Source organism: Bos javanicus, chromosome 7, assembly GCF_032452875.1.
Source record: "Bos javanicus breed banteng chromosome 7, ARS-OSU_banteng_1.0, whole genome shotgun sequence".
Taxonomy (NCBI): domain Eukaryota; kingdom Metazoa; phylum Chordata; class Mammalia; order Artiodactyla; family Bovidae; genus Bos; species Bos javanicus.
In genome coordinates, this window is record NC_083874.1 from 92,942,556 (window position 1) to 92,969,855 (window position 27,300).

General features: G+C 35.1%; 1 protein-coding gene across 6 annotated transcripts in view; it reads right to left on the reverse strand.

Annotated features, from left to right (window-relative positions):
- ARB2A (ARB2 cotranscriptional regulator A) overlaps positions 1-27,300 on the reverse strand; it is a 422,536-nt gene that overhangs the window by 300,664 nt on the left and 94,572 nt on the right. For 5 of the 6 annotated variants that reach the window (XM_061424392.1, XM_061424389.1, XM_061424394.1 and 2 more), the window contains 2 exons: positions 6,497-6,562; positions 1,153-1,344 (listed from right to left, as the gene is read on the reverse strand). In XM_061424392.1, the coding sequence (XP_061280376.1) occupies positions 1,153-1,344; positions 6,497-6,562 (258 nt within the window). The remainder of the gene's footprint in view (positions 1-1,152; positions 1,345-6,496; positions 6,563-27,300) is intronic. The other variant, XM_061424395.1, reaches the window with a different exon arrangement.

A 27,300-nucleotide genomic window follows, 5' to 3' on the forward strand; every position in this document is an offset into this window, starting at 1 on the left:
TAAGTTCTAATTAAAAAACACACCACTGAAATTTGCAACCAATCAGAAGTGATATTTTTGTGTTCTTTGCATATCTATGAAGACTGAAACAAAATATACAATTCACCTATGAAATTCTACTTACAGAATTTTAAGTGTCTCAAAATCTATTAACAAAATATTCTTTAGGAGCTGAGCTGGGCTCTAATCTTATTATTTCAGAGTTAAAGTAAGAAACATATTATCTTTCACCTTTGCATTCATTAGTGTATGAAATAATTCCCTACCTCTTTCAATTACAAAAATAAAATAATGTAGCTCTTATAAAGCATACATGGACACATATATTTCTAAATAACTTTACATTCCTATATTCAAGTTTTATAAGTAAAGATGCCACTTTATTTTTTTTCTGAAGAAAATTTCTACTCACATGTGAAAGAAAACCAACTTTGCAAAGTTTAACTATTCATTGGAGAACTTAAGAATGAGACAGTAAAACAAATCACCAAACATTAGGATGTAACAAAGCTAGGTCAGAAAAAGCAATTTCACTACCACAGGAAAGAAAATCTTGAACACAATTTTAGAATACCAACTTCTAAAAAGTTTGAATTCAAGTAAGAATAAAATAATTCAGTAAATACTACAATTTACCATCTTGTGTTTATCTTATTCTTAAGCACTGTATTTGTGGGTTCTAAAGAGTTTTTATTTATTTATTTTTAATGACAGAAAAATGCTGAGTTATTCCAACTCTTTTTTTTTTAAAGAATAAAATAATAATTTAATGTAGCAGGCTTCCTTTAGTTTTTAACTTCACTAAATCAGGTAGGCGAAGATTTATAAAAGCAGTCATTTTTTTCAGAAGTATTTTCAGTAATACTGATATTTAAAAGTGGTATTTCATGCAATAAGAAACAAAAATTAGAACTGAAAATACTCGTTTCAAAGACAGTATCTAAATCGCTGTAGACTGAAGATGTCTTTTTTTTTTTTTTGCTGTAACTGCAAAATAATGCAGAATAATCTTTCGCTACAAGTAAAATGGTTAACAATTTAAAGATAAGGCTATGTTTAGGAAAGATTTTTTAAAAGACATGATAAAATAATTTATAACACATAATAAAACAGCTATAAAATGCCAAAAAATATAAAGGAAATTGCACTTACATCCATAGCTCTCTTAATAAAAGGGATCTGTGTGCCACTGTCCAGATCTTCATTTATAATAAGCCTTCTAGCCCACTGACCTGCCCTGACAACACCACTACCATGAATTAAAACCATCAGTTTCTGTGGATTTGTCAAAGCATCCTCACTCATAAAGATAAAACTCTTTGGTTCACTTTCAGTGGCATCTACCTGTAATTAAAAAAAATTAAATAATAAATGTTTTTTGATCATAGACACAAATGAGAAAACAACTAGTGGTTAATACAAATTATAGAACAGCTATTAGAGAATTATGGAAGTAAAAAACTTTAAAATAAAATTAAAATATTCATTAGAGATTAACACATATAAGGTAGAGGAGCAAAAAGACATGATAGTAATTAAAATATAAAAATATGGAAAAGAATACTGGAACTATGTCTTTCTCCATTGCTACTGTATATCAGTATTATATTATCATTACAAAAAAGAAAAATTTTTAAGTGCTTCCTATAATGTAGATACTATGCTAAATATTTTTAAAACATTATTTCAATTAATCACAATTCTATTAAAGTGGGACTATTATTATATTCGTTTATAGACAAAGAAGTTGAGGCCTGGAGAGTTTAAATAACTCGCCCAAGTCACACAGCTATTAAGCCTATAAGTCATAACAGAAATATGCTGTGTCTAAAATAAACAGAAAACCCAATTGGAGAATACACATATTGGAAAACCATATATTAGTGAGGAAAACTACTAAGCTTTTAACAAATGTAGGAAAGGGAACTATTTAAAAATTCAAACACCAACTGTTCTATGTAAATGGACTTCGACATTTTATTCAGACTGTGAACACAGGATTATATAACAAATACTTTGTGAAATAATACTATCTGTATACTTTGATAACCTTATGTAACTTAGTTACTTATAGAATGAAAAGTGAATATTTTTAGTTATTGTGATTATACATAATATTTAGGTTTAAACTAGATTCAGATTTCAAAAAGTCAGAGAATTTTAGGAAACGGTAACTTCCCAACATTTTATTACATATGCCATAACATGCCCTAAGTGGTATTTCTCATCAGGAGTGGCAAGTAACAATGAATGGTAGACTTTGTTTGACCAGGTCAGAGCCAGAAGTTAATATCTTGACAGGTGATTGATAAACACATCCTCAAATAGAGGTCAATTCATATGCTGGGCAATGCAATAGCATCTCACTTCATCAACAGTATATATTCATAAAATTATCAAAATAATAAAGAAAAAAAAATACCATTAAATGCCCTGATTCCAAACGGGCCCAGCGACTACTTCTGGGACAAGACAAAAATTAAAATTTTTGTACTTCTAAAACAATCAGACTGGTCAGTAATAGATGCTTAGCCACCTGTGTACACACAGCACAAAAGGTAATTATTATAGCAAGTAGGGCATGGCCACAGGCTTACGAAAAAAATGCATCTTGTCAGTGAGGCCTTCTCTGACCACTCCATTTAAACACTTCCCAAAGAAGTCTCTACTATCAACCTCTTTTATTTTCCTCCATAGCACATAATGCAACCTAATATGCTTTACTTTATATCTGTTTATATATTTGTTTAATAACCATCTGTTTCCTCTACTAACGTACAGGAAGGCACAGACCTGTGTCTCCAGTATATTACCATATGTACAGAAGAAAGGCTGGCACATTGTAGGCACTAAGTTATATAAGAATGAATAAACTTTTGGACTAAAGAATCTTAATCAAGCCTCACCAGTGACTTCCTTTAGATAAAAGGCATTTAACTAAACAATGTGTCCTCTTAACTTGGGTATAATACTTGACTGGCTCAGAAAGCACAAATGAAAGATTAAACTAATGCATGACTACAGAGAATTTTCAAAGACTACACAATGCTTAGAATCAAAATGACATAACTGTATCTTTATTAGTAGTAATTAAATATGATGTAAGAGAAGTAGGAAATACAACACTACCACAGGTGATGTCTAGAATAAACAAATTACTAGAATAACAATAGATATGACTGAAGTCATAAAGGAAGAAAAGTGGATGGGAGACAGAGCAAGACAGAGTAAAACCAAATCTGAAAAGAAAAACTCCCTTTTACCTAGTAACATTATAAGAGAACAGAGGAATCATTCAGTTAAAACAGCTTGAAAAAAGAAAGAAAATGGTAATAAGAACAAAAGAAAAATGAAAAGGCAAAGCTGTCAGTGAATAATAAAACAGAGGCCACAGAGGTTTCCAGTCACTCATTTACCAAAAAGTATGTCTAAATAGGCACAAATAAGAGAGTCTCTTAAAGTCAGTGAGGCCTTGATGGATCCTGGTATGTATGGAAATGGACGTCTGTTTATCTTAATGAAAAAAAACCCTAGCTATAGACTTTCTAAAAGGTGCTGACCACTGTTCTTTTTTTTATTCTACAAAGTCCGCTGAAACCAAGCACCTCAGTTTTTAAAGGTGGAATTAAATGTCACAGCAATCACTTTAAAACTGGAAGGGTACTTATTTTCTGAAGGTAAACATGTGTTTTTTTAATATTACAATACTGTTCAAGAATTTTTTAAGGGGCAACAAGTTAAGGGAGCTATGAGCAAATGAACAAAAATTTTACTTGAACATCCAAATATGTTGATTTTAAAAATATCAGAACATTAGATTATTTAAGGAACAAAAAATGAACAATGTAATACTATTAATGATAAAGGAGTAAAAGCAGTATTTAAGATGGTAATTGAATAATATTCATCTCAAAAAAATGCAGAACTGTGATTCTGCAGTTGATCATTTACTCTCAAGTTATGCTAATTTAAAACAGAAAAATAGCTAAATGAATAAAATAAAGTTTTCTTCATTAAGTCTTTTTTTTTTTTTTTTAACTTTCTGGCTGCATCTCGTGGCATGGATGTGTGGATCTTAGCACTTCGGCCAGGGATCGAAACCACGCCCCCTGCATTGTAAGCACAGAGCCTTAACCACTGGACCACCAGGGAAATCTGTAACTTTCGAAATGGCTGTTCCGAAGCCATTTATCTTCTAATAATGGTAATTTACTAAGGTGAGCTTTCATTAAGGAATACACATAAAGGTCATTCCAGTGTACCGCCTCTATTATAGACAAATCAATGCCTAAGACCAATTGGTCAGCAGTTAACAATTCATTTTGGGATACTTATGAAAATCACTAATTTTGAAGTTTATTTAAATATGATTGAATAAATCAAATGAAAATCTGTAGTCAACTCATGTATCCAATATTCTACACAAGAGTGAAATACTAAAATTGAGACTATTTTGTACCTATTCATGTGAGGTGGAGAGTAAATGTGATCATGTTTACATGGAGAGACATGATCATGACCTTTACTGGCAAATCATGGTCTTCTACAGAGTGCTATCAATCAAAAAGAATTCTTGCCTTATTAAATATTTCAACTATAAAACTAAAACTTAGTTCATCATCAGTAAAAGAAAAAAAATTTGGTGGTATATCTTTAGAAAAAAAAATGAACAAAAAATAAACCCCACTGTCACTGCTAGCTTTGGGATTTAAAAGAACTCAGGAGAAAACTAATACTTTAGGGAAGAAGAATCTCATAATTATATAAAATACGTTATGATAACTTAAGGACAGATTAATTTGCTAAAATGAAAAAATTGTTTCTTTTTCATTTACAAAATTAGGATATCTTTACTAACCTAATTGGTCATAATGGTTGTTATAGATCTCATACAGTGAAAAGCTTTCTCTGTGTAACATTAGATTTAAATTTAAATAAGAGGAAAATAATTCAAGTCCTTCTAAATCTAATCTCAGGCTTTCTACACAAAAATGAAACAATTATGTAACATGACAGATATGGCCAATTATCTTGTAATTTGTTCTAGAAACCCAGGGAATTAAACTGAGTTTAAAGGTTCAATGGAACTAGAAGTATTGCAAAGTTAAAGGACTCAATACTAATTAATTGTGCTGTAACAATGGATTAACCTAAGGCTCTTTAAGTATCATTCATCAGAAGCTTCAAAAGACATAGAATTAACAAAAAAAGGAGACTGGACAAAGTGACAAAATTCTGCCTTGACTTTCCAGAAGACCAAATTCAACGTATAATTTTAATAGAGTGAGACACTAGATGCAAAGTCAAAAACAAAACAAGAGGTGTGAATCCAGAAAACAACTTTTATATTCATTCTCAAAAAAGATACTAAAATCTTGGTTCTCACACAATTCAAAAGGAAGGAAAGTTTTCAAATAAACGAATGTTGGCCTAGTCATTACGTAGAATAATACTGCATTGACTAGTATGTCACTAGCATGTAGAGCAGTGCCTGGCATCCTAAAATAAATATTTGTCGAATGAATGAATAAATTGATAAACGATTAACAATATGACCTAGTACTTGAAGTTATCTATAGAAAGTTAAATATAAAATAGAGATTAAAAAAAAAAAATCAACCTATGGAAGTAATTTGGGAGGATGGATAGTATTAAAAAATTCTAAATCCCTCCACTTGATAGTAGAATAACACTACCCAAAGAATTTTAGAATTTCACGCAAAATTTCATGTAGACTAAATTATTAATATTGTAAGTTTTGTGCCTTAAATAACTTTCATGAAGTCTTTGAGGTTCATAAAGATTGTAAAATCAGAGAACTGTCTAGGACAGTAAAGATCACCTCATCTAGTCTACCATCATCTCACACACACAAGGTTACTATTTCTTCATTCAAAAGCTCAATATTTCATACTGTACACTAAAAACAAAAAAGCTCTTTTGAGAAACTGAATCTGAGAACAAATTTCAAACTCTTCCACTCTGAAATGGCAAAATATGCAAAATTTGAAAAAAAAAAAAAAACTTCCACTAAGGAGAGGAGTAGTGTTATGAAAAAGAGTAAATCTGGGGATGTTCAGAGGAAATAACACAGAAATGAAACACACAGTTTAAAATAATCAAGAAATAATTAAAATGAAAGCAAATGTCTAATGCAAGAAAAAGCACATAGGTTTACTCAAATAAACATGTAAAAATAAATTATACCAATGAAATGAGAAAGGGTAGAGGAAAGAGTAGTTCTTTTGTGACATCACTTTCAAAAAAGACTGAAAATCAGTATTTCTTTACTTTACACTAAAGAATATTACTTTTTAAGAACTATTACAAACAATGAGATGAAGTATAATGACAGGCATTTAATATTATCTTTATCAATATCAAAACATTAGGATCTTAACATTTAAACTTATCACAGGTAACCCAAAACAAAAGTTTTCTTTGAATTGAAAATATTTTATTTGGAACTATAAATACTTTTAAAAATTGGACTTACTGGAATAGATATTTTTTTCAAATTACAGTCCTTTTCCAGAAGCTCATATACGTACTTCGTGATGATCTAAGTAGGAAAGAAATAACATTAAAATACAATGTTATCCATTATCAAAATTCACATAAATTATTAAAATTTATTGCTCTGAATGAGTATTTATCTTGAAATATTTTCATCCTAAATTAACTGATTCTTTACTGGTTTACTTCCTGCTGCTGGGTATTGAAAAACTATGGACCTTAGTATTAAGGATTGAAAGTAGTTAAACTCAAAAATACATAAAGACTTTCTATTTTACAAAGCAATATTCTAAGCATATTTTTTTTCAGTATTTCTAGAATTCTCTATCCCCCAAAACTTCCCCTCATGACTCTGAATCCTAACACTTCACTTGCATTCAATGAATCAAAGAGAGAAAAGTCAGAGGTATTCTAAACAGAAAAGGAAAACCGATCCAGCGAAGTCAGGCACCAGTTAGTACTACCAGTTACAGTAGGCAGAAACATACCTCCCCAAAGATGTCTAGGTCCTAACTCCTGCAACCTGGTAATATGTTACATTCAGTTCAGTTCAGTCGCTCAGTCGTGTCCGACTCTTTGCGACCCCATGAACTGCAGCACAACAGGCCTCCCTGTCCATCACCAAGTCCCGGAGTTCATCCAAACTCACGTCCATAGAGTCAGTGATGCCATCCAGCCATCTCATCCTGTGTCGTCCCCTTCTCCTCCTGCCCCCAATCCCTCCTAGCATCAGGGTCTTTTCCAATGAGTCAACTCTTCGCATGCAGTGGCCAAAGTACTGGAGTTTCAGCTTTAGCATCAGTCCTTCCAAAGAACACCCAGGACTGATCTCCTTTAGAATGGACTGGTTGGATCTCCTTGCAGTCCAAGGGACTCTCAAGAGTCTTCTCCAACACCACAGTTCAAAAGCATCAATTCTTCGGCGCTCAACTTTCTTTGTAGTCCAACTCTCACATCCATACATGACCACTGGAAAAACCATAGCCTTGACTAGACGGATCTTTGTTGGCAAAGTAATGTCTCTGCTTTTCAATATGCTATCTATGTTGGTCATAACTTTCCTTCCAAGGAGTAAGCATCTTTTAATTTCATGGCTGCAATCACCATCTGCAGTGATTTTGGAGCCCAGAAAAATAAAGTCTGATACTGCTTCCACTGTTTCCCCATCTATTTGCCATGAAGTGATGAGACCAGATGCCATGATCTTAGTTTTCTGGATGTTGAGCTTTAAGCCAATTTTTTCACTCTCCTCTTTCACTTTCATCACATGGTGGCAAAAGTAACTGTGTTGATATGATTAATGTGAAGAACCCAAGATGAGGGAGATTAACTTGTATTATCTAAGTGGGCCCAATTTAATCATATAAATCCTAATAAGTAAAAGATTACAGAAGAACAGTATGTCACAAAGATGCAAAGTGAGAAGGCCTTAAAGGCTGTTGCTAGTTTTAAAGATGCAAGAAGGAAACAATGAACCAGGAAATCAGGTAGCCTTTAAAAGGCAGGATAAATCTCAGTTTAGAGTCAGTAAGAAAACAAGACTGAGGTCCTACTCTTGGAAGGAACTGGTTTCTGCCAACAACTCAAAGAAGTAGTAACTGGATTCATTCCCTAGAAAGAAAGAAATAGCCTGTCTAATACCTTGAGTTTAGTCTGGTGACATGCATACTGAACTTCTGACCCCAAGAACTGTAATGATAATACACTTGTTTTGTTTTAATTTATGGTAAGTTGTTACAGCAGCAATAGAAAACTAATATACTATTTCTATTAAGGAAAGTAAAGAGAGTGAAGAAAGAAATGTCTGGAATAAAAATGATGATTTAATACACTTTAATGGTCAGTTTAAGAAGTGTTCCAAAAATATCTTTAATCATCTATGCACACTATCTCAGGTAATAATTTTAGCAGCAACATAATTAAAAGTCAAATTTTATGAAACAAAATCAGATTTTTTTTTTTAGAAAATTAAGACTGCTTTGGTGTTGTCTTCTGTAATCTAAAATAAGATTCCCTATCCTGCTTTCTCTAAGAAGTTCAAAATCCCTCCTTCTCTGTATACATATTCATTCATTTTAGAAACAGTATATTAGATGTGCGCTAGAAGAGCTTTATCTTGGCTGACTAAAGTAATTTCAAAAGCTATGACACGAAACTATCAATAGAACTAGGCAATAATCTATTAGTTCTTAATTGAAGAGCACTCCAATGGCAGAAAGTTCAGAGGAACTAAAGAGCTTCTTGATGAGGGTGAAGGACGAGAGTGGAAAGGCTGGCTTAAAACTCAACATTCAAAAAAACTAAGATCGTGGCATCTGGTCCCATCACTTCATGGCAAACAGAAGAGGAAAAAGTGGAAGTGGTGACAGATTTTATTTTCTTGGGCTCCAAAATCACTGTGGATGGTGACTGAAGCCATGAAATTAAAAGATGCTTGCTCCTAGGGAGAAAGGCTATGACAAACCAAGACAACATATTAAAAAGCAAAGATATCACTTTGTCAACAAAGGTCTGTTTAGTTAAAGCTATGGTTTTTGCAGTAATCATGCATGGATGTGACAGCTGGACCATAAAGAAGGCTGAGTGCTGAAGAATTGATGCTTTCGAACTGTGGTGCTGGAGAAGACTCTTGAGAGTCCCTGGGACTGCAAGATCAAACCAGTCAATCCTAAAAGGGAATTCACCCTCCACGTTCATTGGAATGACTGATGCTGAAGCTGAAGCTCCAAAGTTTGGCCACCAGATGCAAAGAGCTGACTCATTGGAATAGACCCTAATGCTGGGAAAGATTGAGGACAGGAGGAGAATGGGGTGACAGAGGATGAAATGGTTAGATAACATCACTGACTCAATGGACATGAGTTTGAGCAAACTCTGGGACATGGTAAAGAACAGGGAAATCTGGCGTGCTGTAGTCCATGGGGTCGCAAAGAGTCGGAGACGACTTAGTGACTGAATGATGAACAACTTGTATTTCATGCAGAATTTAAAATTATGCTCATTATACCTTTGCCAGAAAGTGGCAGTATTATAGACCTGAGTCAAGTAAATATGTGTAGGAGGAAATATGCATGAAATTATATAATGGGTTACAACTTCAAGAGAAATGGTTTAACTAAATGAGATTAGCTAAAATGAGCGGGTTATCGTTTCTAAAAATTTCCTTCTATGAAATCATAAAATATCCTTACATTTAAAGCAACAATAGAACCAGTCAAACTTAACTCAAACTCAAATGAATTCTACACTATGCAAAATACTTATAAGACATAATTTGATAATTAAAAAACTATCTTGGCAGGTTGTGCCTTATGTAAATGTGAAATACACAGTATAGTTAATTCTCAATTTCATACTACAATATACAACAAAAATTCAAAACTGGTTACACTGACGTTGAAAAGCTTTATAGGGCAAGTATTTGTTCTAATAAAACCATACATCAAGCAGAGTTGGAGAAACTCTACCTAACTTGCCCAGTTTGCTTTGCTCTCCAAGTTCTGACTCCAGCAAAAAAGCAACCATAGATTAAACCATTTATCTGATGGGCAGTTCTCTCTGCTTGGGATGTTCTCCTCCACCCTAGCCATCCTTTAAGAAATAGATCATATGTCAGCTACTTTAGGTGACTTTTTTCCTGCCTCCTCCCAACCCCCCAACGTAAGACAAAATGTCCCACCTCTATGCTCCTCTGGACATGCATGGCGATTTGAGTATGATATTATTGGCTTGTCTGTTACCTGACTAGTCTGAGAATACTAAAATTTAAGTACCTCACCTTATTCTTCCTTGTATCCACACAGGATAGTATCTGATATATTCTCTTCACTGTTCATTCTGTCTACATCCTTCTAGGGAGATAACTGTTTCAGATTTTTTTTTTTAAATCCTTCTAACTGCTGAACTGAGGCTTAAAGAAAGAGCAGGATTCACAGCCTTACAGCTTAAGAAGGATACAGTCTGTATTTAGAAAAGTCAACAAGTGAAAAGATAATATTTTAAAAAAAGATGAAAAAGGTATCTCTTCCCAAATGTAACCTATGTTCAAATATTCACTAAAATCATTGTTTCCAGTGAAGTTTGTACAGGGGAAAGAAAAGGCTTAAGAGACTAAGATGAATGAGCTAAGGTAAAATCTTCATTCTAATAAGAAACAAGGGAATTTCTGATTTTCTGGTCTGAAATATGAAGAGCTTGAAAACAGTCACTCCTACCCTAACAAAAAGAAAAAAAGCTGAACAAACTAAAAACCAATGACTCTTCTTAGATCCATCAGAAAACTGAGGTCACAGAGCAAGCTGCTTCCCTGAAAACTGGACAAATGGGCAGATGCAGAGAATCAGGACTTACTGGTATCAAAAGCCAAGTGTTAGCTCAAGCGAGTCCTGGGGGAGGAACACTTTCAACTATAATTGATTAATTTCTGGAGGTTCAGTATGAATATTAGCTTAAGAACAAAAAACTAGGAGAAGGCTCAGCCTTAAAGAAGGATTCCTGAAACTTCTGAGTTGTACCTCTACAAGCCTCACCAGGTTCTCACTATGAAAATTAGATGAAAATTAGAGAAAACTTCTCACCTCTTTATGGCAGAGGAAGAAAAAAAATGATTTAACAATACTACTGAACTCTGTTCTCCTTAATAAGGCCTAGCCACAAGGAGAACCATTTCACTAGAGCCTAACTGACATAGGGGAAGCAAAAGATTCACTAAAAGACTGAGACCTAATCACAGGACTACAGAAAGTTCCCTTCTACCCCTCCCCACATTACCACCAAATCAATAAGGTCCCTTTAAAATAACAAGGAATGAGATATAGCTAAAAGAACTGCAAGGTTCACCCCTATTTAAGATCTCCAGGAACATTTAAAGACAACAGGGAAAACAAAAACAAGGATAGAAGAAAAAACTTTAGCCTTGGCCACAAGAGCTACAGCAAATAGTAAACACAGACTGACTCCTAGCCAGATAAACGTAACACTTTACACTAAAGACATATCTACCAAAGTTCCTTTTACTCAACACACCATGTCCAAATTTCAACAAAAAAAAATGACCAGAAACACTACAAGGCAAAAAGAAACAACCTGAAGAGACAAATCAAGCACCAGAAAATGCATAATTATCAGAATTGGAATTTAAAACAATAATAAGCAATATGCCAAAGGATTTATTGAAAAAGTTGACAACATTAAAGAACATGTGAGTAACATAAGCTGAGAGCTGAAAACTCTTAGGAAAGAGTCAAAAGAAAATGTTAGATCAAAAACACTGTTAAATCAAAATGAAGAATGCCTTTGATGGGCTCATGAGTAGACTAGACATGGCCAAGAAGAAAATCATAGAGTTTTAAGATGTAACAGTAGACACTTTCAAAACTGAAATGCAGAGAGGAAAAAAAAAAAAAATAAAGATGGAACAGAATATCTGAGAATTGAAGAATAATTACAAAATGTTTAACATATGCATAATAGTAATTTCCAGTAGTCATGTATGGATGTGAGAGTTGGACTGCAAAGAAAGCTGAGCACCGAAGAATTCATGCTTTTGAACTGTGGTGTTGGAGAAGACTCTTGAGAGTCCCTTGGACTGCAAAGAGATCCAACCAGTCCATTCTAAAGGAGATCAGTCCTGGGTGTTCTTTGGAAGGAATGATGCTAAAGCTGAAACTCCAGTACTTTGGCCATCTCATGCAAAGAGCTGACTCATTGGAAAAGACTCTGATGCTGGGAGGGATCGGGGCAGGAGGAGAAGGAGACAACAGAGGATGAGATGGCTGGATGGCATCACCGACTCGATGGACATGAGTTTGGATGAACTCCGGGAGTTGGTGATGGACAGGGAGGCCTGGCATGCTACAATTCATGGGGTCGCAAAGAGTCGGATACGACTTGAGCGACTGAACTGAACTGAACTGAATACCAGAAAAAGAAAGAAAAGAACAGAGGAACTATTTGACATAATAATGGCTGAGAATACTCCAAAATCAATGACAGACACAAAACCACAGGCGTGGGTGATCCAAAGAACTCCAAGAAGGATAAATACCAAAGCTACACCTGGCCATATAATATTAAAACTGCACAAAACCAAACCCAAAGAGAAAACCTGGGAAGAAGCCAGACCGAAGGTCTGGAGAGATCTGGAGGAGAAAGGGATGTGGGAAACTTTACCAACAGAGGAGAAAAGATAAGAAGTATACCAGATAAGAAATATACCAGACTTCTCTTAGGAACCACGTGCCCAAGAAGAAAGCAGACTGAAATATTGAAAACATTTAAAGAAAAAAGAGTCACCAATCTAAAATTCTATATCCAGTGAACTTATCCTTCAAAGATGAGAAATAAAGACTTTCCTAGACAAAAAATGAGGGATTTTTTTGCAAGCAGATCTACCACAGGTAATGTTAAAATAAGTTATTCAGAAAGAAAGAAAATCACATAGGTCAGAAATTAGGATGTACATAAAGAAAGGAAGGGTATTAGAAATGAATATATTAACATAAAATAATTTTTAAATTTTTCTTATTTTTAATTTACCTAACAGATAACAGTTTGTTGAAAATAACAGCAACAATGCTTTTGATAAGAAAAATGAATGACAACAAGATTATAAGGTATGTAAGGGAGAAGCTGAGAATACTCTGTTAGAAGGTAATCATACTACCCAAGAAGTCATACAGTAGTATTTGAAAGAAAAACTGGAAAGAAAAATTACTACACCGGATATTTTTTTCTGGATTTTCTTTCTGGATTTTTTTGATTCCTAAGGAGTACCATACAGCTAAAATTAAATGAATCCACAATGGAAGACACAGGAAGCAATTTTGAGATTATACATTCATGAAATCGATCCCTGAGATACCCACAGAATAATGTTCTCTAAGAAGAGTGGTCAAACTAGACTTTTTTCTAGCTCACCCTGCAATAATTATTAGCTTGGGACTTAGAATCATTTATAATAAAGATCCACCCTATAAGCTACCTATTTAAAAAACAACAGCATCTTTTTCTCTTAATGTCCTATTTATCCTAACTATACATCCTATCCTAGCTCCCTCCTAGGAAGGGATGGAGGGAGGGGAGGAAATAAGGAAGGAGAGATGGAGGAAGGGAGAAACAGAAGGAAAGCAGGCGGAAGAAAAAAAAAAGTCTTACTAATTAAGGTTTGATACTGTGCAATAATGTCAGTGTGGCAAACCTAAAAGGGCTACTCTAGCATCTTTACATTAAAGACACTATGATGTGAATGGTGATAAGTTGTCTAATTAGAACTAAATCACATTTACCCTGAGTACATATTCTCTTAAGTCAGAACTACATACTAAATTTCACTAGAATTATCTCCAACACATCCTTACTTTTCCCCTTAAAACCTTTTATACTTCATTCTTGATGGGTACATTCTAAACTTTTAAAAAGTCTTTTGAAGTAACTGCTTTTTCAGCATATCTTTGAAATAAATTTCATTCCTCCAACTTTCAATTAACATTCCTTGGCGTTCTTAGTCTGTATCCCCAGCTGTCCCTCATTTAGATCAGCTTCAGATCATTTGCTCTCACATTTCCCTTTTACCTGCTCTAAAGAAAAGTCATTCTTTTTCTAATCCAACCTTACTTTCCTGTAGCCAGATTCTTAAGCAACTTACACCAACAGACTTGTAAGTGTATCCAGCTAACTACTGATATCTTCTCTTTTTTAAAAAATTTATTTAATTGGAGGCTATTTACTTTACAATATTGTGGTGGTTCTTGCCATACTCTCTTACAGATTTCACAGGCAACTCAAACTTCCTATGTTCAAAACTGACTCCATCTATACGTCTCCAAACCTATTCCTCCTCCAGTGTGTTCATCCACTCTGCAGATGGTACCACCATCCACCTAACTTCTCAAGCTAGAAGCCTAAATGGGTTAACTCCTCATTCATCCTCCTCTTGCAATCAATCATCAAATTCCTCAAGCTAATCATGGAAGAGCTCCATATCTCCCCATCTCTGCTAGCACCATTCCAGGTCATTCAAGTCCATCAACAGGTTACTATCTCTTCTTGGGCTGCTTCTGTTGCCTCCTTCTGCTATATCTATTATGGAAGATCTTCCTCCAGACCTTATTTTCTGTTAGCAGACATCCTTTACAAAGGCAGACCTAAAGATTTCTAGTGCGATAAGGATAGGACCTCAAACATTAAAACCAGCATGCCTTACCAGATCTGGCCCCTGCCAACTTCTCACAGTTCATCTGATAGCCCTCTCTTTCTTCATTCTCCATATTATGTAGCCACAATGCCTTTTTTTTTTTTTAAATTCTCAGATGTGTCAGGATCTTTTTAACCTCAGAGCCTTTGCAAATAATGTTGCTTTGCTGAGAATGCTTGTTCCATTCTTTACTCATTCAGCTTCAACATCCTCCTTGTCTGACCCTGAATCCATCCTCAAAGAATCTTGCATTCCTCCTACTTAATACTTAGATTATTAATAAAGTCTTTCCCAAGCTCTGTCTGTACCACTAGACTTAAAGCTTTTGGAAGAGGAGCATTTGTCTTAGGCTGAATGTCTAGGGCCTAGCTCATATAATGACAATCAAATATTTTTTTGAATAAACAGTAATAATAATAATAGCAGACACATGCATAGTACTCACAGTAACATAACTTCCTTTAATAAATCTCCACTCCCTTAATCATCACAACAACCCAATAAAGGAAGAAACCAAAACATTTAAAAGTTTAGATAACTTACACAGCTAAATAAGTAACAGAGTTTGGATGGAAAACTAGGCTGTCTGTCTGTCTGGGAGTCTAGAATCTTTTTTCTGGACATATATTCCATCTCCTCTGTTACGTAGTCAATAAAGATGCTAAAGGAGAGTGGGATGTAAAACTGAAATTAAAGGCCTATTAGTAGCTTAACACCAGCAGGCAAGAACAGAAGCAAAAGGGATATTTAAGGCAGGTAAAGGAAAAACAGTAATTTTAATTGCCTGAATTAGGCCCTCTTAGTGTGTGAACAAATAAAGAAAGCTCTTTTGGATGTATAGTGAAGTCAATGGACTCTTCTCAGAGAGTATTTTTTAAAAAGTTAATAAAATACAAAGGATTACCAAGGGAACCAATTATAGTGGGATACAGTTCAATTTTTTTAAATACCAGATCTTTGATATATTGTTACATATGTCCTTCATTATCAATACACTTTAGATATATCTAAAACTATAGTTTTATCATCTTAAAAACAGGTCATTTCTGTGAAAAACTCATAAACTGCTAATATTAATATTTTTTATACCTACATTTATAATAAAAAGAAATGTAGCTTAGAAGTTAGAAAAATAAAGATGTAACTTTTATCCCATTGAGGTTCACAGACCCCAGGCCCTAAATCTTATCCCTGTGGTGTTAAGAATTCCTGGCCTAAACAGCATACCTGGAACCTACAAAGACTTTGCATAGGGCTCCTTGCCTTGGCCCAAAAGGAAAAAAAGTCAGACTGGCGTCTTTTTTGAGATGTACACTATAAAAAATACTGCTCTCTCTTCATTTTCTGCCCACATAAAATTACATGCTTTTAGTTTCAATACTGGATATTTGCAGATGATGGGGCCACAGGACTGCTGCTGCTGCTGCCAAGTCATTTCAGTCGTGTTCGACTCGGTGTGACCCCATAGACGGCGGCCCACCAGGCTCCCCCATCCCTGGGATTCTCCAGGCAAGAACACTGGAGTGGGTTGCCATTTCCTTCTCCAATGCATGAAAGTGAAAAGTCAAAGTGAAGTCGCTCAGTCATATCTGACTCTTAGTGACCCCGAGGACTGCAGGCTACCAGGCTCCTCCGTCCATGGGATTTTCCAGGCAAGAAAATCCCAGGGTGCCATTGCCTTCTCCAGCCACAGGACTGGAAAAGGTCAATTTTCATTCCAATCCCAAAGAAAGACAATGCCAAAGAATGCTCAAACTACCACACAATTGTACTCATCTCACACGCTAGTAAAGTAATGCTCAAAATTTTCCAAGCCAGGCTTCAGCAATATGTGAACCATGCAAGTCCAGATGTTCAAGCTGGTTTTAGAAAAGTCACAGGAACCAAAGATCAAATTGCCAACATCCGCTGGATCATGGAAAAAGCAAGAGAGTTCCAGAAAAACATCTATTTCTGCTTTATTGACTATGCCAAAGCCTTTGACTGTGTGGATCACAATAAACTGTAGAAAATTCTGAAAGAGATGGGAATACCGGACCACCTGACCTGCCTCTTGAGAAATCTGTATGCAGGTCAGGAAGCAACAGTTAGAACTGGACATGGAACAACAGACTGGTTCCAAATAGGAAAAGGAGTATGTCAAGGCTGTATATTGTCACCCTGCTTATTTAACTTATATGCAGAGTACATCATGAGAAATGCTGGTCTGGAAGAAGCACAAGCTGGAATCAGGACTGCCGGGAAAAACATCAATAACCTCAGATATGCAGATGACACCACCCTTACAGTAGAAAGTGAAGAAGAACTAAAGAGCCTCCTGATGAAAGTGAAAGAGGAGAGTGAAAAAGTTGGCTTAAAGCTCAACATTCAGAAAACTAAGATCATGGCATCCGGTCCCATCACTTCATGGCAAATAGATGGGGAAACAGTGGAAACAGTGGCTGACTTTATTTTTCTGGGCTCCAAAAATCACTGCAGATGGTGACTGCAGCCATGAAATTAAAAGACGCTTACTCCTTGAAAGGAAAGTTATGACCAAGCTACACAGCATATTAAAAAGCAGAGATGTTACTCTGCCAACAAAGGTCCGTCTAGTCAAGGCTATGGTTTTTCCAGTGGTCATGTACTGTAAAGACTGATGTTGAAGCTGAAACTCCAATACTTTAGCTACCTGATGTGAAGAGCTGACTCATTTGAAAAGACCCAGCTGCTGAGAAAGATTGAGGGCAGGAGAAGGGGACGACAGAGGACGAGATGGTTGGATGGCATCACTGACTCAATGGTCATGAGTCTGGGTTAACTCTGGGAGTTGGTGATGGACAGGGAGGCCTGCAGTGCTTCGGTTCATGGGGTCGCAAAGAGTCGGACACGACTGAGTGACTGAACTGAACTGGGCAGAAACGCTAGAGCCCAATTTTTCCTGTTACTCTTAATAACAAGATCTATGCTTCAAAAACTAGAAGAATTATGAATCCATGGTTCTTGAAGTCAGTACTCAGGATAAAACCATCACTATGTCAGGCATCCAGGTAAAGCATTTCACTAACTTTTCATGATCTCTTCCTCTTTGCTTTTCACTCTGTTAAACCAGATGTCTATAAAAACTACCTCAAAGGCTTGAATGACATTGGGCTGATGTTTATAAACACACTCAAGGTGGTGCTAGCAGTAAAAAATCTGCATGCCAAGGCAGGAGATGCAGGTTCAATCCTTGGGTCGGGAAGAGTCCTGGAGGAGGGCATGGTAACCCACTCCAGTATTCCTGACTAGAGAATCCCATGGACAGAGGAGGCTGGCAGGCTATAGTCCGTGGGGTCTCAAAGTGTTGGACATGACTGAAGTGACTTAGCACACACACAAGGAAACACATTGTCGTTCACATATTGAAGGTATACCAACACATGAAAATAAAAGGTTTAATAATAGACATTAGTAAGCCAAAAAAAGAAACAAGTATATATCAAATATTGTATATGCAAAATAAATTTCTTATAAATTATTTACTCTACCTAAGGAAGTGCATTCAGATAAAGAATAAGACTACACTGTGGCTAGGGACAAAAAAATAAAAATAAGCTAGACTAATATACTCAGAGTAGTCGTTGCTGTGTCATCTTAATTTGTGAAACTAAATAAATATCAGTAACTACATTGTAGATTAAAACTTGCCTCTTTATTCTTTTTCAAAGCAGGGTAACTATTCCCTACACTGCAGGATATGAAAACCATACTAATTTTACCACTCTCCACTTACCTTTACACATGGAAAGTTTCAACAATTCAACAAGAAAGTTCGTTTTTGAGTGAAAATAGGGGACACATCCGCTGAACATAATGCTATGGATTCTCCTGGTAACTACTATTCTGAAAAAGATGGCCTATCTTAAATCAGGAGATACTCTTTCATAACGTGTCCAATGTAGGGAAAGGAAGACACATTTCTTTCAATCTTCCTGTTTCTTTCTTTTTTTTTTTTTTCATCTTTTATTTTTTTTAAATTTTATTTTATTTTTAAACTTTACAATATTGTATTAGTTTTGCCAAATATCAAAATGAATCCGCCACAGGTATATCTGTGTTCCCCATCCGGAACCCTCCTCCCTCCTCCCTCCCCATACCCTCCCTCTGGGTCGTCCCAGTGCACCAGCCCCAAGCATCCAGCATCCTGCATCGAACCTGGACTGGCAACTCGTTTCATTCTACTATTTTATAAGCCAAAAAAAAAAAAACATATAAGAAATTGTTAGAGTTTGGCATTAGATTACTAGTATTTGGATTTTCCCTTTCACTATTAACAAATAAACAAGTGTATAAAATATATTCAACTGTTTCAGAGAGTGGAAAACAGGAAATAATAAATCTGTGATCCCTGAGAGAAGGAAAGCAAAGAGGATGAGCCCCCAGCATCACCATGGTTTTCTGCCTAAAGGCTATTTCTGGACTTTGGCCCAGGGAGGAGGAACCCAGGCCTCACCTAAGGAAAAGTAGATTTGAGCTCAGGGAAACTGAGGTCACTGGAGCTTGCAGGGCATAATACCAGAGATTACGCAGGAAATTATGCAGAAAAAGAGCAACAGAAATCTACAAATGAATTCCTGTCTTTGACTCTGCTCTTTGCATAGGGTTAAACTCCCAAAAAGCGAGAGTAAGCAAACTACTAAGAAAAAAATAAAAATTGAAAAGTTTAAAGATAAACAATTCAAATAGCTTTTATAAGGCTCTGAGATATTTGAGGGCAAACCAGCCAGGGTGAAAAGTCTTCTTCACTGAGTACTTAGGGGTATCTAGTAGTGGCCCAAGAAGGGATACACTTCAGGGTCAAAGGCTCTCAGAAGAGAGCTAAACTATCCCGAGTGGAACAGTTACTCAAGAGCTATTGTAACTAAGCCATAAACGAAGTCCACAAATGAACAATTCCACAATAAATCTAACTGTTCTTGAAAGAAAACTGAATGTTTTTTAAAGGCAGACAACAAGTTCCAGACACTCAGCATAACGTTCACCATCCAATACAAATTACTATAGACATTCACAGAAATAGGAAAATGTGATCTGTAATTTTTATAAGGAGTTATAGGGAGTGAAATCAGTCAATAAAAATAGACCTAGAAATGATAACGATGATGATGACAGTAAGAGACAAGCACCTTAAATTGGATATTACAAAAAAGTATTTTTCAGGATGCAAAGGGAAATATAAATACTGATATAATGAGAAAAGAAATGGATTTTTAAAAAAGAACCAAAGAATGCAACTGCTGAGAACTGAAAAATACAGCATCTGAAATAAAAAATTCTGTGAATAGGGTTAACATCTGATTAAACCCTGCCAAAGAATAGATCAGAGAATGTAAAGGTAGAGCAACAAAACCTATCCAAAATGAAAGAGAGAAAAAAATGAAATAGTAAACTTCACTAAAGTATAATGAGAAGGACAATGAGAAGTAGCTTAACATACATGTTATTCCGACTGACTGAAAAAGACCCTGATGCTGGGAAAGACTGAGGGCAGGAGGAGAAGGGGGGTGACAGAGGATGAGATGGATGGATGGCATTGCTGACTCAGTGGACACAAGTTTGAGCAAACTCAGGGAGATAGTGAAGGACAAGGAAGCCTGGTGTGCTGCAGTCCATGGGATAGCAAAGAGTCGGACACGACTGAGCGACTGAAAAAGAAAAACAACAATTGGAGTACGGAGTAGGAGGGCTGTGAGAAGGAGGGGAATAAAGAAATACTTTTAAAAGTAATGGCAGATCATTTTCTAGATTTGATAAAAAACTATAAAAGCACATATCCAAGAAGCTTAACAAAGAAGATAATGAAGAAAAGAACCCCAAGGCACATTCATAATCAGATTGCTGAAAATTAGTAATAAAGAGAAAAATCTCTAAAGCAGCCAGAGAAAACAACACATTGCATAGAGGAAATTAAAGATAAGAAATACCGCTAACTGTTCAACAGAAAAAAATGCAAACCAAAAGAAAATGAGGAAACATCTTTAGAATAACCCAAGGGGGAAAAAATACCCCACACCTACAATTCTACAGAAACTGAAAATATCCTTAAGAAATGAAGACAAAATAAAGACCTTTCTAGACAAACAAAAGCCAAGAAAATTAACTGCCAGCAGACTGGTACTAAAAATATTATAAAATGTCCTTCACGCTAAAGAAAATTATTCCAGATGGAAACTCAGATACAGGGCAAAATGAAAGTACAATGTTACGAGGCTCTCCTATTATTATTTGAAGTGGTATAATTTGAAGATAAACAATTGCAAGTTAATGATGAATACTGTAAACCCTAGAGTAACCATTAATAAAATAAAACAAAAAGGTATGGTAAATAAGCCAAAAGAGGAGATAAAGTAGATTATTACCAATATAATACATTCAGTTAGATTTATTACTTTTAGCTAAAGTTTTTTCTTATGAGTAAAAAGATGATCCTCTACTGAAGTCTATAGAATACACTAGTCATTTGCCTGTTTTTGTACCAACATTAATTATACAGTTTCTCCATGTACAAAACTAAAGGATCTCAGGATACAGGCATTCTAGAAATTTGATAAACACCATTCTGCAAAAAAAAAAAAAAAAGAGAGAGATTCCTACTTAGATAAAATATAATTTTTACCAAGCATAAATATTAATTTTGGTCAGTTAGATCTGATAATATCAAAAGAATGGGACTTACCAAAATTTTAAATTAAGGTTCAATGGTATAAATCTTTTCTCAGAGTATGAGAACATAACTTTTCATTTCTGAAACAATTCAAGACCTTTAAAAAAAATCCACTGCAGTCTAGAAAAGACCTGACAGGAAAAAAACCATTTCTATTTCTAAAATCCATATAAGAAATAAAACCACCTTTCTAATGATTCCCACACAATTTCAGAAAGTAAACTTTAAAGGCTTATATATTGCTTATACATGCTAAAGAGATTAGTTGTCAACAAAATACAGAACTTCATAAAGTGGGAAAAAAACCTCAGTGTTTTGACTTGACAAAAGCAAACTTCAACCAACCTTAAATATATAATATGTAACTTCAGTGATATCTGAAAGATATTTTATTATATAAAATATTTTCTTTTGGCGAGCCTCACCAGCTGGTACCATTTGCCCAGGGAGACAGCTGTTTTTTAGCTTTCCTATCTCAGCACATTTCCAACTGTCAGTTCTAACCGTACACAATCCCATAGTGACAGAATACTTTAAGAGAAATGGCTCATTAACTGTGAATCTACAAAGTCCACTCTCTTCAGTGAATTCAAATTAAAACCCACAGACTTGCTAGCTCATAACAGAATTCCCCACACATTTTTTGTTGTTGTTCTTTTGCACTGCAGACTTAAAATATTCATGCCATCTACTATAAAATTTTTTGCTCAATCCTGTAAATGCACTAACATAAAATGTGAGTGGAAGTATGTCTTGAAAACTCATGAATGATAAAACTATTTTTTAAAAAATGAGAACTTCCAAATTCCTTTACAATGTAAGTGGCTTACAATTTTGCAGACAGACTAGCTTAAACAGTAAAGTTCATATTTAACATATATAATAGGTTCTTAGAAAATTCCCAGTAACAACTCTAAGAAAAAACCAATCTTACAGGTCTCTAAGAATCAGATGAGATAAAGTATATAAAAAAACTTAAAATGAAAAAGAAAATCAGCTTTTAAGTGTGAAGTGTTTTTACTATCAATACAAGTAAACCACTTTTAAAAGTTATTTGGCAAGAATATAAAAAAATAAGCGTGGACTATGTGAGGCAGATGCATATCAAAGTTATGTATACCAAGAGCATATCACTTGATGATAACTACAGTAATTCCAGAAATTGGAAACCTTGTACACTGTTGGTAAGAATACAAAATGGTGTAGCCACTATAAAAAATAGTAGAGAGGAGCCTAAGAACGTTAAAAATGGAATTACCATATGACCTGGTAATCCCACTTCTGAGTATATATCCAAAGGAATGAAAATCAGAATCTCAAAGAACTATCTGCCCTTTCATATTCATGACAACATTATTCACGACAGCCAAGAAATGGAAACAACCCGAATGTCCAAAGACGGAGGAATGAGTAGAGAAATTGTGGTATATATACCTACACTGAAATGTTAGTCAGCCTTCAAAAAGAAGGAAGTCCCGCCATATAGGACGACGATGATGACCTTGGAGGACATCACGCCAAGTGAAGTCAGCCAGTCACAGAAGGGCCAATACGGCATGATCCCACCTACATGAAGCATCTAAAAGAGTCAAACTCAGAGAAGCAGAGAGTAAGACTGTAGTTTCCAGGGGTAAGGGGGAAACTGAAGTGAGAAATGACTGTTCAGTGGTCATATAGTTCCAGCCATGCAAGACAGTTAGTTCTAAAGATCTGCTGTACAACACAGTGTCTGCGGGCAACAATACTATGTGCACTCAAATATCTGTCAAGAGGCTAGAGCTCAAGGTGAGTTTTCTTACACACACACACACACACACACACGTTAGTGGAAGTAGATCATGAAAAACTATGAATTAAAAAGATGTTTTTAAAAAAACAAGAGCTTCAAAATTACAATTTAAGTCGATTACAATTTTGAAGTTATACCTATTTATACGTCTATCTCAATCACTATAAACACAAAAGATTTGTTAAAATGAAAAGAAACTTCTAAATAAGTACTTTGTTGGGTAAGTCCTGATTTGGCGACCAAGTCACAGAAATTATGGCTCCTTCTTCAATCTGTTCCAAATGGACTATTTTCCCTAAATAGATACATATTGCCTAAAGAATCATCAAATATATGGAGACCAAGTCTCTTCTGTGCTGCCCATGGGAACGTATTTTTGCCAAGATTGTCAGCCCAGACCACCTTTGAAACTATTCAGAAATTTTCACTAATTAGGAAAATGTGAAAGTTTAATAATGTACACTATTTATATTCCTGTATCTACATTTATCTACCTATGTGTGGAAACACAAACATGCACACATAAATATATTGTCCAGATATTAAATAGGTTTCTGGCCTGAGAAAAGGAAATTAGTATCTTTCTCTGAGGCGGTACAGTGGGCTTTCTAAAAGAGAAAGCAAATATGAACAAATATCTTTATGAAATCAGTAGACCAATGGACAGCAGCCTTTTCAAACTTGAGAATGCAGACCACTAAAGTGTTCAACTGGTTCTAAGATTTGTAGGATTTCTCATTGCATTGAAGAGTCCCAAATAAACTCTCATTGCTTCACAAGTCCCAGTCAGAATTCTTGCAGTGGTCCCTAATTTATCTCAAACTAAGATCATCCTGCATTCTGGTATGTACTCAAACTGTTCTATAACCACTGACTTCCAAGGTTATATACATCATGACAAAAAAGAAACTGCTTTCCTGGTATCACATTTTCCCATTTCATGAGTCTTTTTAATTCATTCATGCAACTGATGCCTTGAAAATGCCCCTCAACTACAATAACATAACTTTATTTTCTAAGAAATAATTATGATCTCTGAGATAGCAACAGCCTCTCTGAAAGCAAACAAAAATAATTCTTCACTCTCTATCTGCAATCTTCTACTCTCCTTCCAGCAATGAATACAGCGTTAAACAATGGGAAGTCTAATCCTTGCTCTCTGTCAGGTGGTTTGCTCAGTGAGCAAATGTTTACTGAGAAGTTTCTACGTACCAATCATTGATTAGGCACTGGGGATACAGAAGAGAAAAAGACAGGTATCTGTTCTGTCTTCTAAGAGTAAAAAGTAAACAAATAAATTGTTGGTGTTCAATCGCTAAGTTATGTCTGACTCTGCATCGCCATGGTTTGCAGCAGGCCAGGCTCCTCTGTCCTTCACTGTCTCCTGGAGTTGGCTCAAATTCATCTCCGCTGAGATGTTATCTATCCATTTCACCCTCTGCCGCCCCCTTCTCCTCCTGCCCTCAATCTTTCCCAGCATCAGGGTCTTTTCCAATGAGTCGGCTCTTCACATCAGGTGGCCAAAGTATTAGAGCTTCAGCTTCAGCATCAGTCCTTCCAATGAATATTCAGGGCTAATTTCCTTTAGGATGGACTGATTGGATCTTCTTCCAGTCCAAGGGACTCTCAAGAGTCTTCTCCAACACCACAGTTTGAAAGTATCAATTCTTCAGCGCTCAGTTTTCTTGATGGTTCAACTCTCACATCTGTACCTGACTACTGGAAAAATGATAGCTTTGACTATACACACCTATGTTGGCAAAGTGATGTCTCTGCTTTTTAACACACTGTCTAGGCTTGTCATAGCTTTCCTTGGAATTTTAAAGACTTAAAATTAAGTCTTTTAATTTCATGGCTGCAGTCACTGTCCACGCTAATTTTGGAGCATAAGAAAATAAAGTCCTGTCTGCACTGCTTGGATAGCTCTTTAGTGCTTCACAGACTTCTTACTTCCCAGCTACATCTCTCACCTCTAGTTTCTATATGCCAGGTGGATCTGCCAGTTGTTTATGCTTTCTAGTTGTTAATAGTAACGTTATATGTTTTGTTACTATTTCCACCAAATCAGCCATCACTAAACATAAGTTGTTTGAGCAATCTGTTTTCAGGCTCCAAAAGATGTCTAGCCTAGTCAAACTAGATTTTAGCAAACAAATATTTCATTTGATATACTGGTTGTGCCCCTCAGATGATTTTAGCATTAGCATAACACAGGCAATTGTTCTGGGAGCTAGATAGGAAATGAGTACAGATGAACACTGAATCTGTTTTCTAAGAGTCCTAGTATAGCTTCAAGTAGTTATTCTGTATTCAACAAGATATTTCAGGAACCTAAGCAAAGCTAAAAAGTATACACAATCTTTTCATATAGTCTACATACTTCTTAGCAATCAAAACCCACATTTAATCTTAGATTTGGGAAATCTAATGCTGTAAACATTTCCACAAACTGGTCTTCCCTCCTTCAAGTTACATCTGCTCTAACTCCTAGAAAAAGTTATTCTTGAAGGAGGAGTTCAAAAGCCCTTGAAATAAATGACTTTCTAACTCAAGATTTGATAACTACATACCACTCCCTCTCCCTCAGACTCCTCCATCTGCAAAAATGGCCAAACACAACTTTCTGCACTTAAAAATCAACTTTCATGTTTTGTTAAGGTATTCCGTACAACTCTGAATAGTGTCTTACTGATTTCAAATACTTATTCTGAATAAATGAAGTTTCAGAATTCTTTCTAAATGCTGTATCACAACGTAATCAAGATCCCTCTGGTCTGATCAAATAATTCCACAAATTCCCTAAAAGAGATTCCCAGAAGTATATGTGTCTGTACACACACATACATGAATATGGATATAAGTGGAAGCATGAGTGCATCCCCAAAGGAAAAAGAGGTTCAAGGAACAATTTGTTCAGTCTCTTCTTTAAAAATCAGAAAAGAAAAGAAAAAAAAAAAAACCTGACAAATTCATGAAGAAGAATAAAGAGTGTAATGAGAAGGCCCATCTGCCTATGACATAATAGCCAAGCATGATTTTTTAGAATCTTTTCCCTTAAACTAATTTAACAAAATGTTCTTAAAACCTAGAAAGTATTGAGATGGGGAGATGGTAGAGGGTGGGAAGGGCATCAATTAGCATATATTTCAGAAGTCAAATATAGTTTATCTTTACTGGTCCTAGCAGAATTTAGCCAATTTTAATTTCTATTATTTCCAAAATCCTAATTAATTTTGAGGAAAGGGAGAAAGAAACAAAAAGATGTGCAAACTTAGAATATATCTATCCTTCTTTTGGCTCATGCAAGATATATTTGCAAAATATTTGTATGCAAAAACAACTTACATATATTACAAACTATATTTTGTGCAAAATATACTTTGCATTAAATATCTACCTGAATAAAGACTTTTCTTTCCAGAGAATAGAAAGATAAAGATTTAGTACAAAAGGACATTGGCTCAGAACAACATACCAGATGAACATAAAAGGTTAATTTTAATAATCAAATTCATAATTCATCTAATCTAGGAAATGCCAAGAATAGTTTAAAGAGATACTCCATTTAACATGAACTAATGCACCAACTGTCAGTAACAGTGAAGATGACTAAATGATTCTGAAATACAATATGCTTGTGTTTAATGACATCAATAGACATGTAGGAAATTTACAATAGATTATTTGCCCAGTTACTGTGATGCTTATAAACCATTACTAGGCTACAAATCTTATTCTACTTTTAGAACTGTCGATGATCCAAGAAAAGGAAAAAAAAAAAAGCATAAAACATATTATTCTTTTCTTAGACAGGTACATTTCAGTGAAAATACAATTTTAAGAATGTTATGCTTTTGTTTTTGGCACAGAAAAACATCTCTAAGCATTATTCATATTATTTCTCTCCCCTAAAGTTAACATACTTTAATGCCATATGGGCACAAATTTACTTCTGTTCATTTAAACTTGCAATTAAACTTTATAACATAGAAAACTGCTAAAGTAAAATAATCCCATTCCACTGAAAAGCTTTTTTTTTTTTTTTTCTAAAATAACATGGGTGATGTGCCAAATGGCTGGGGTGGTAGCTCATTATACCTTCAGAAAGAATCCAAG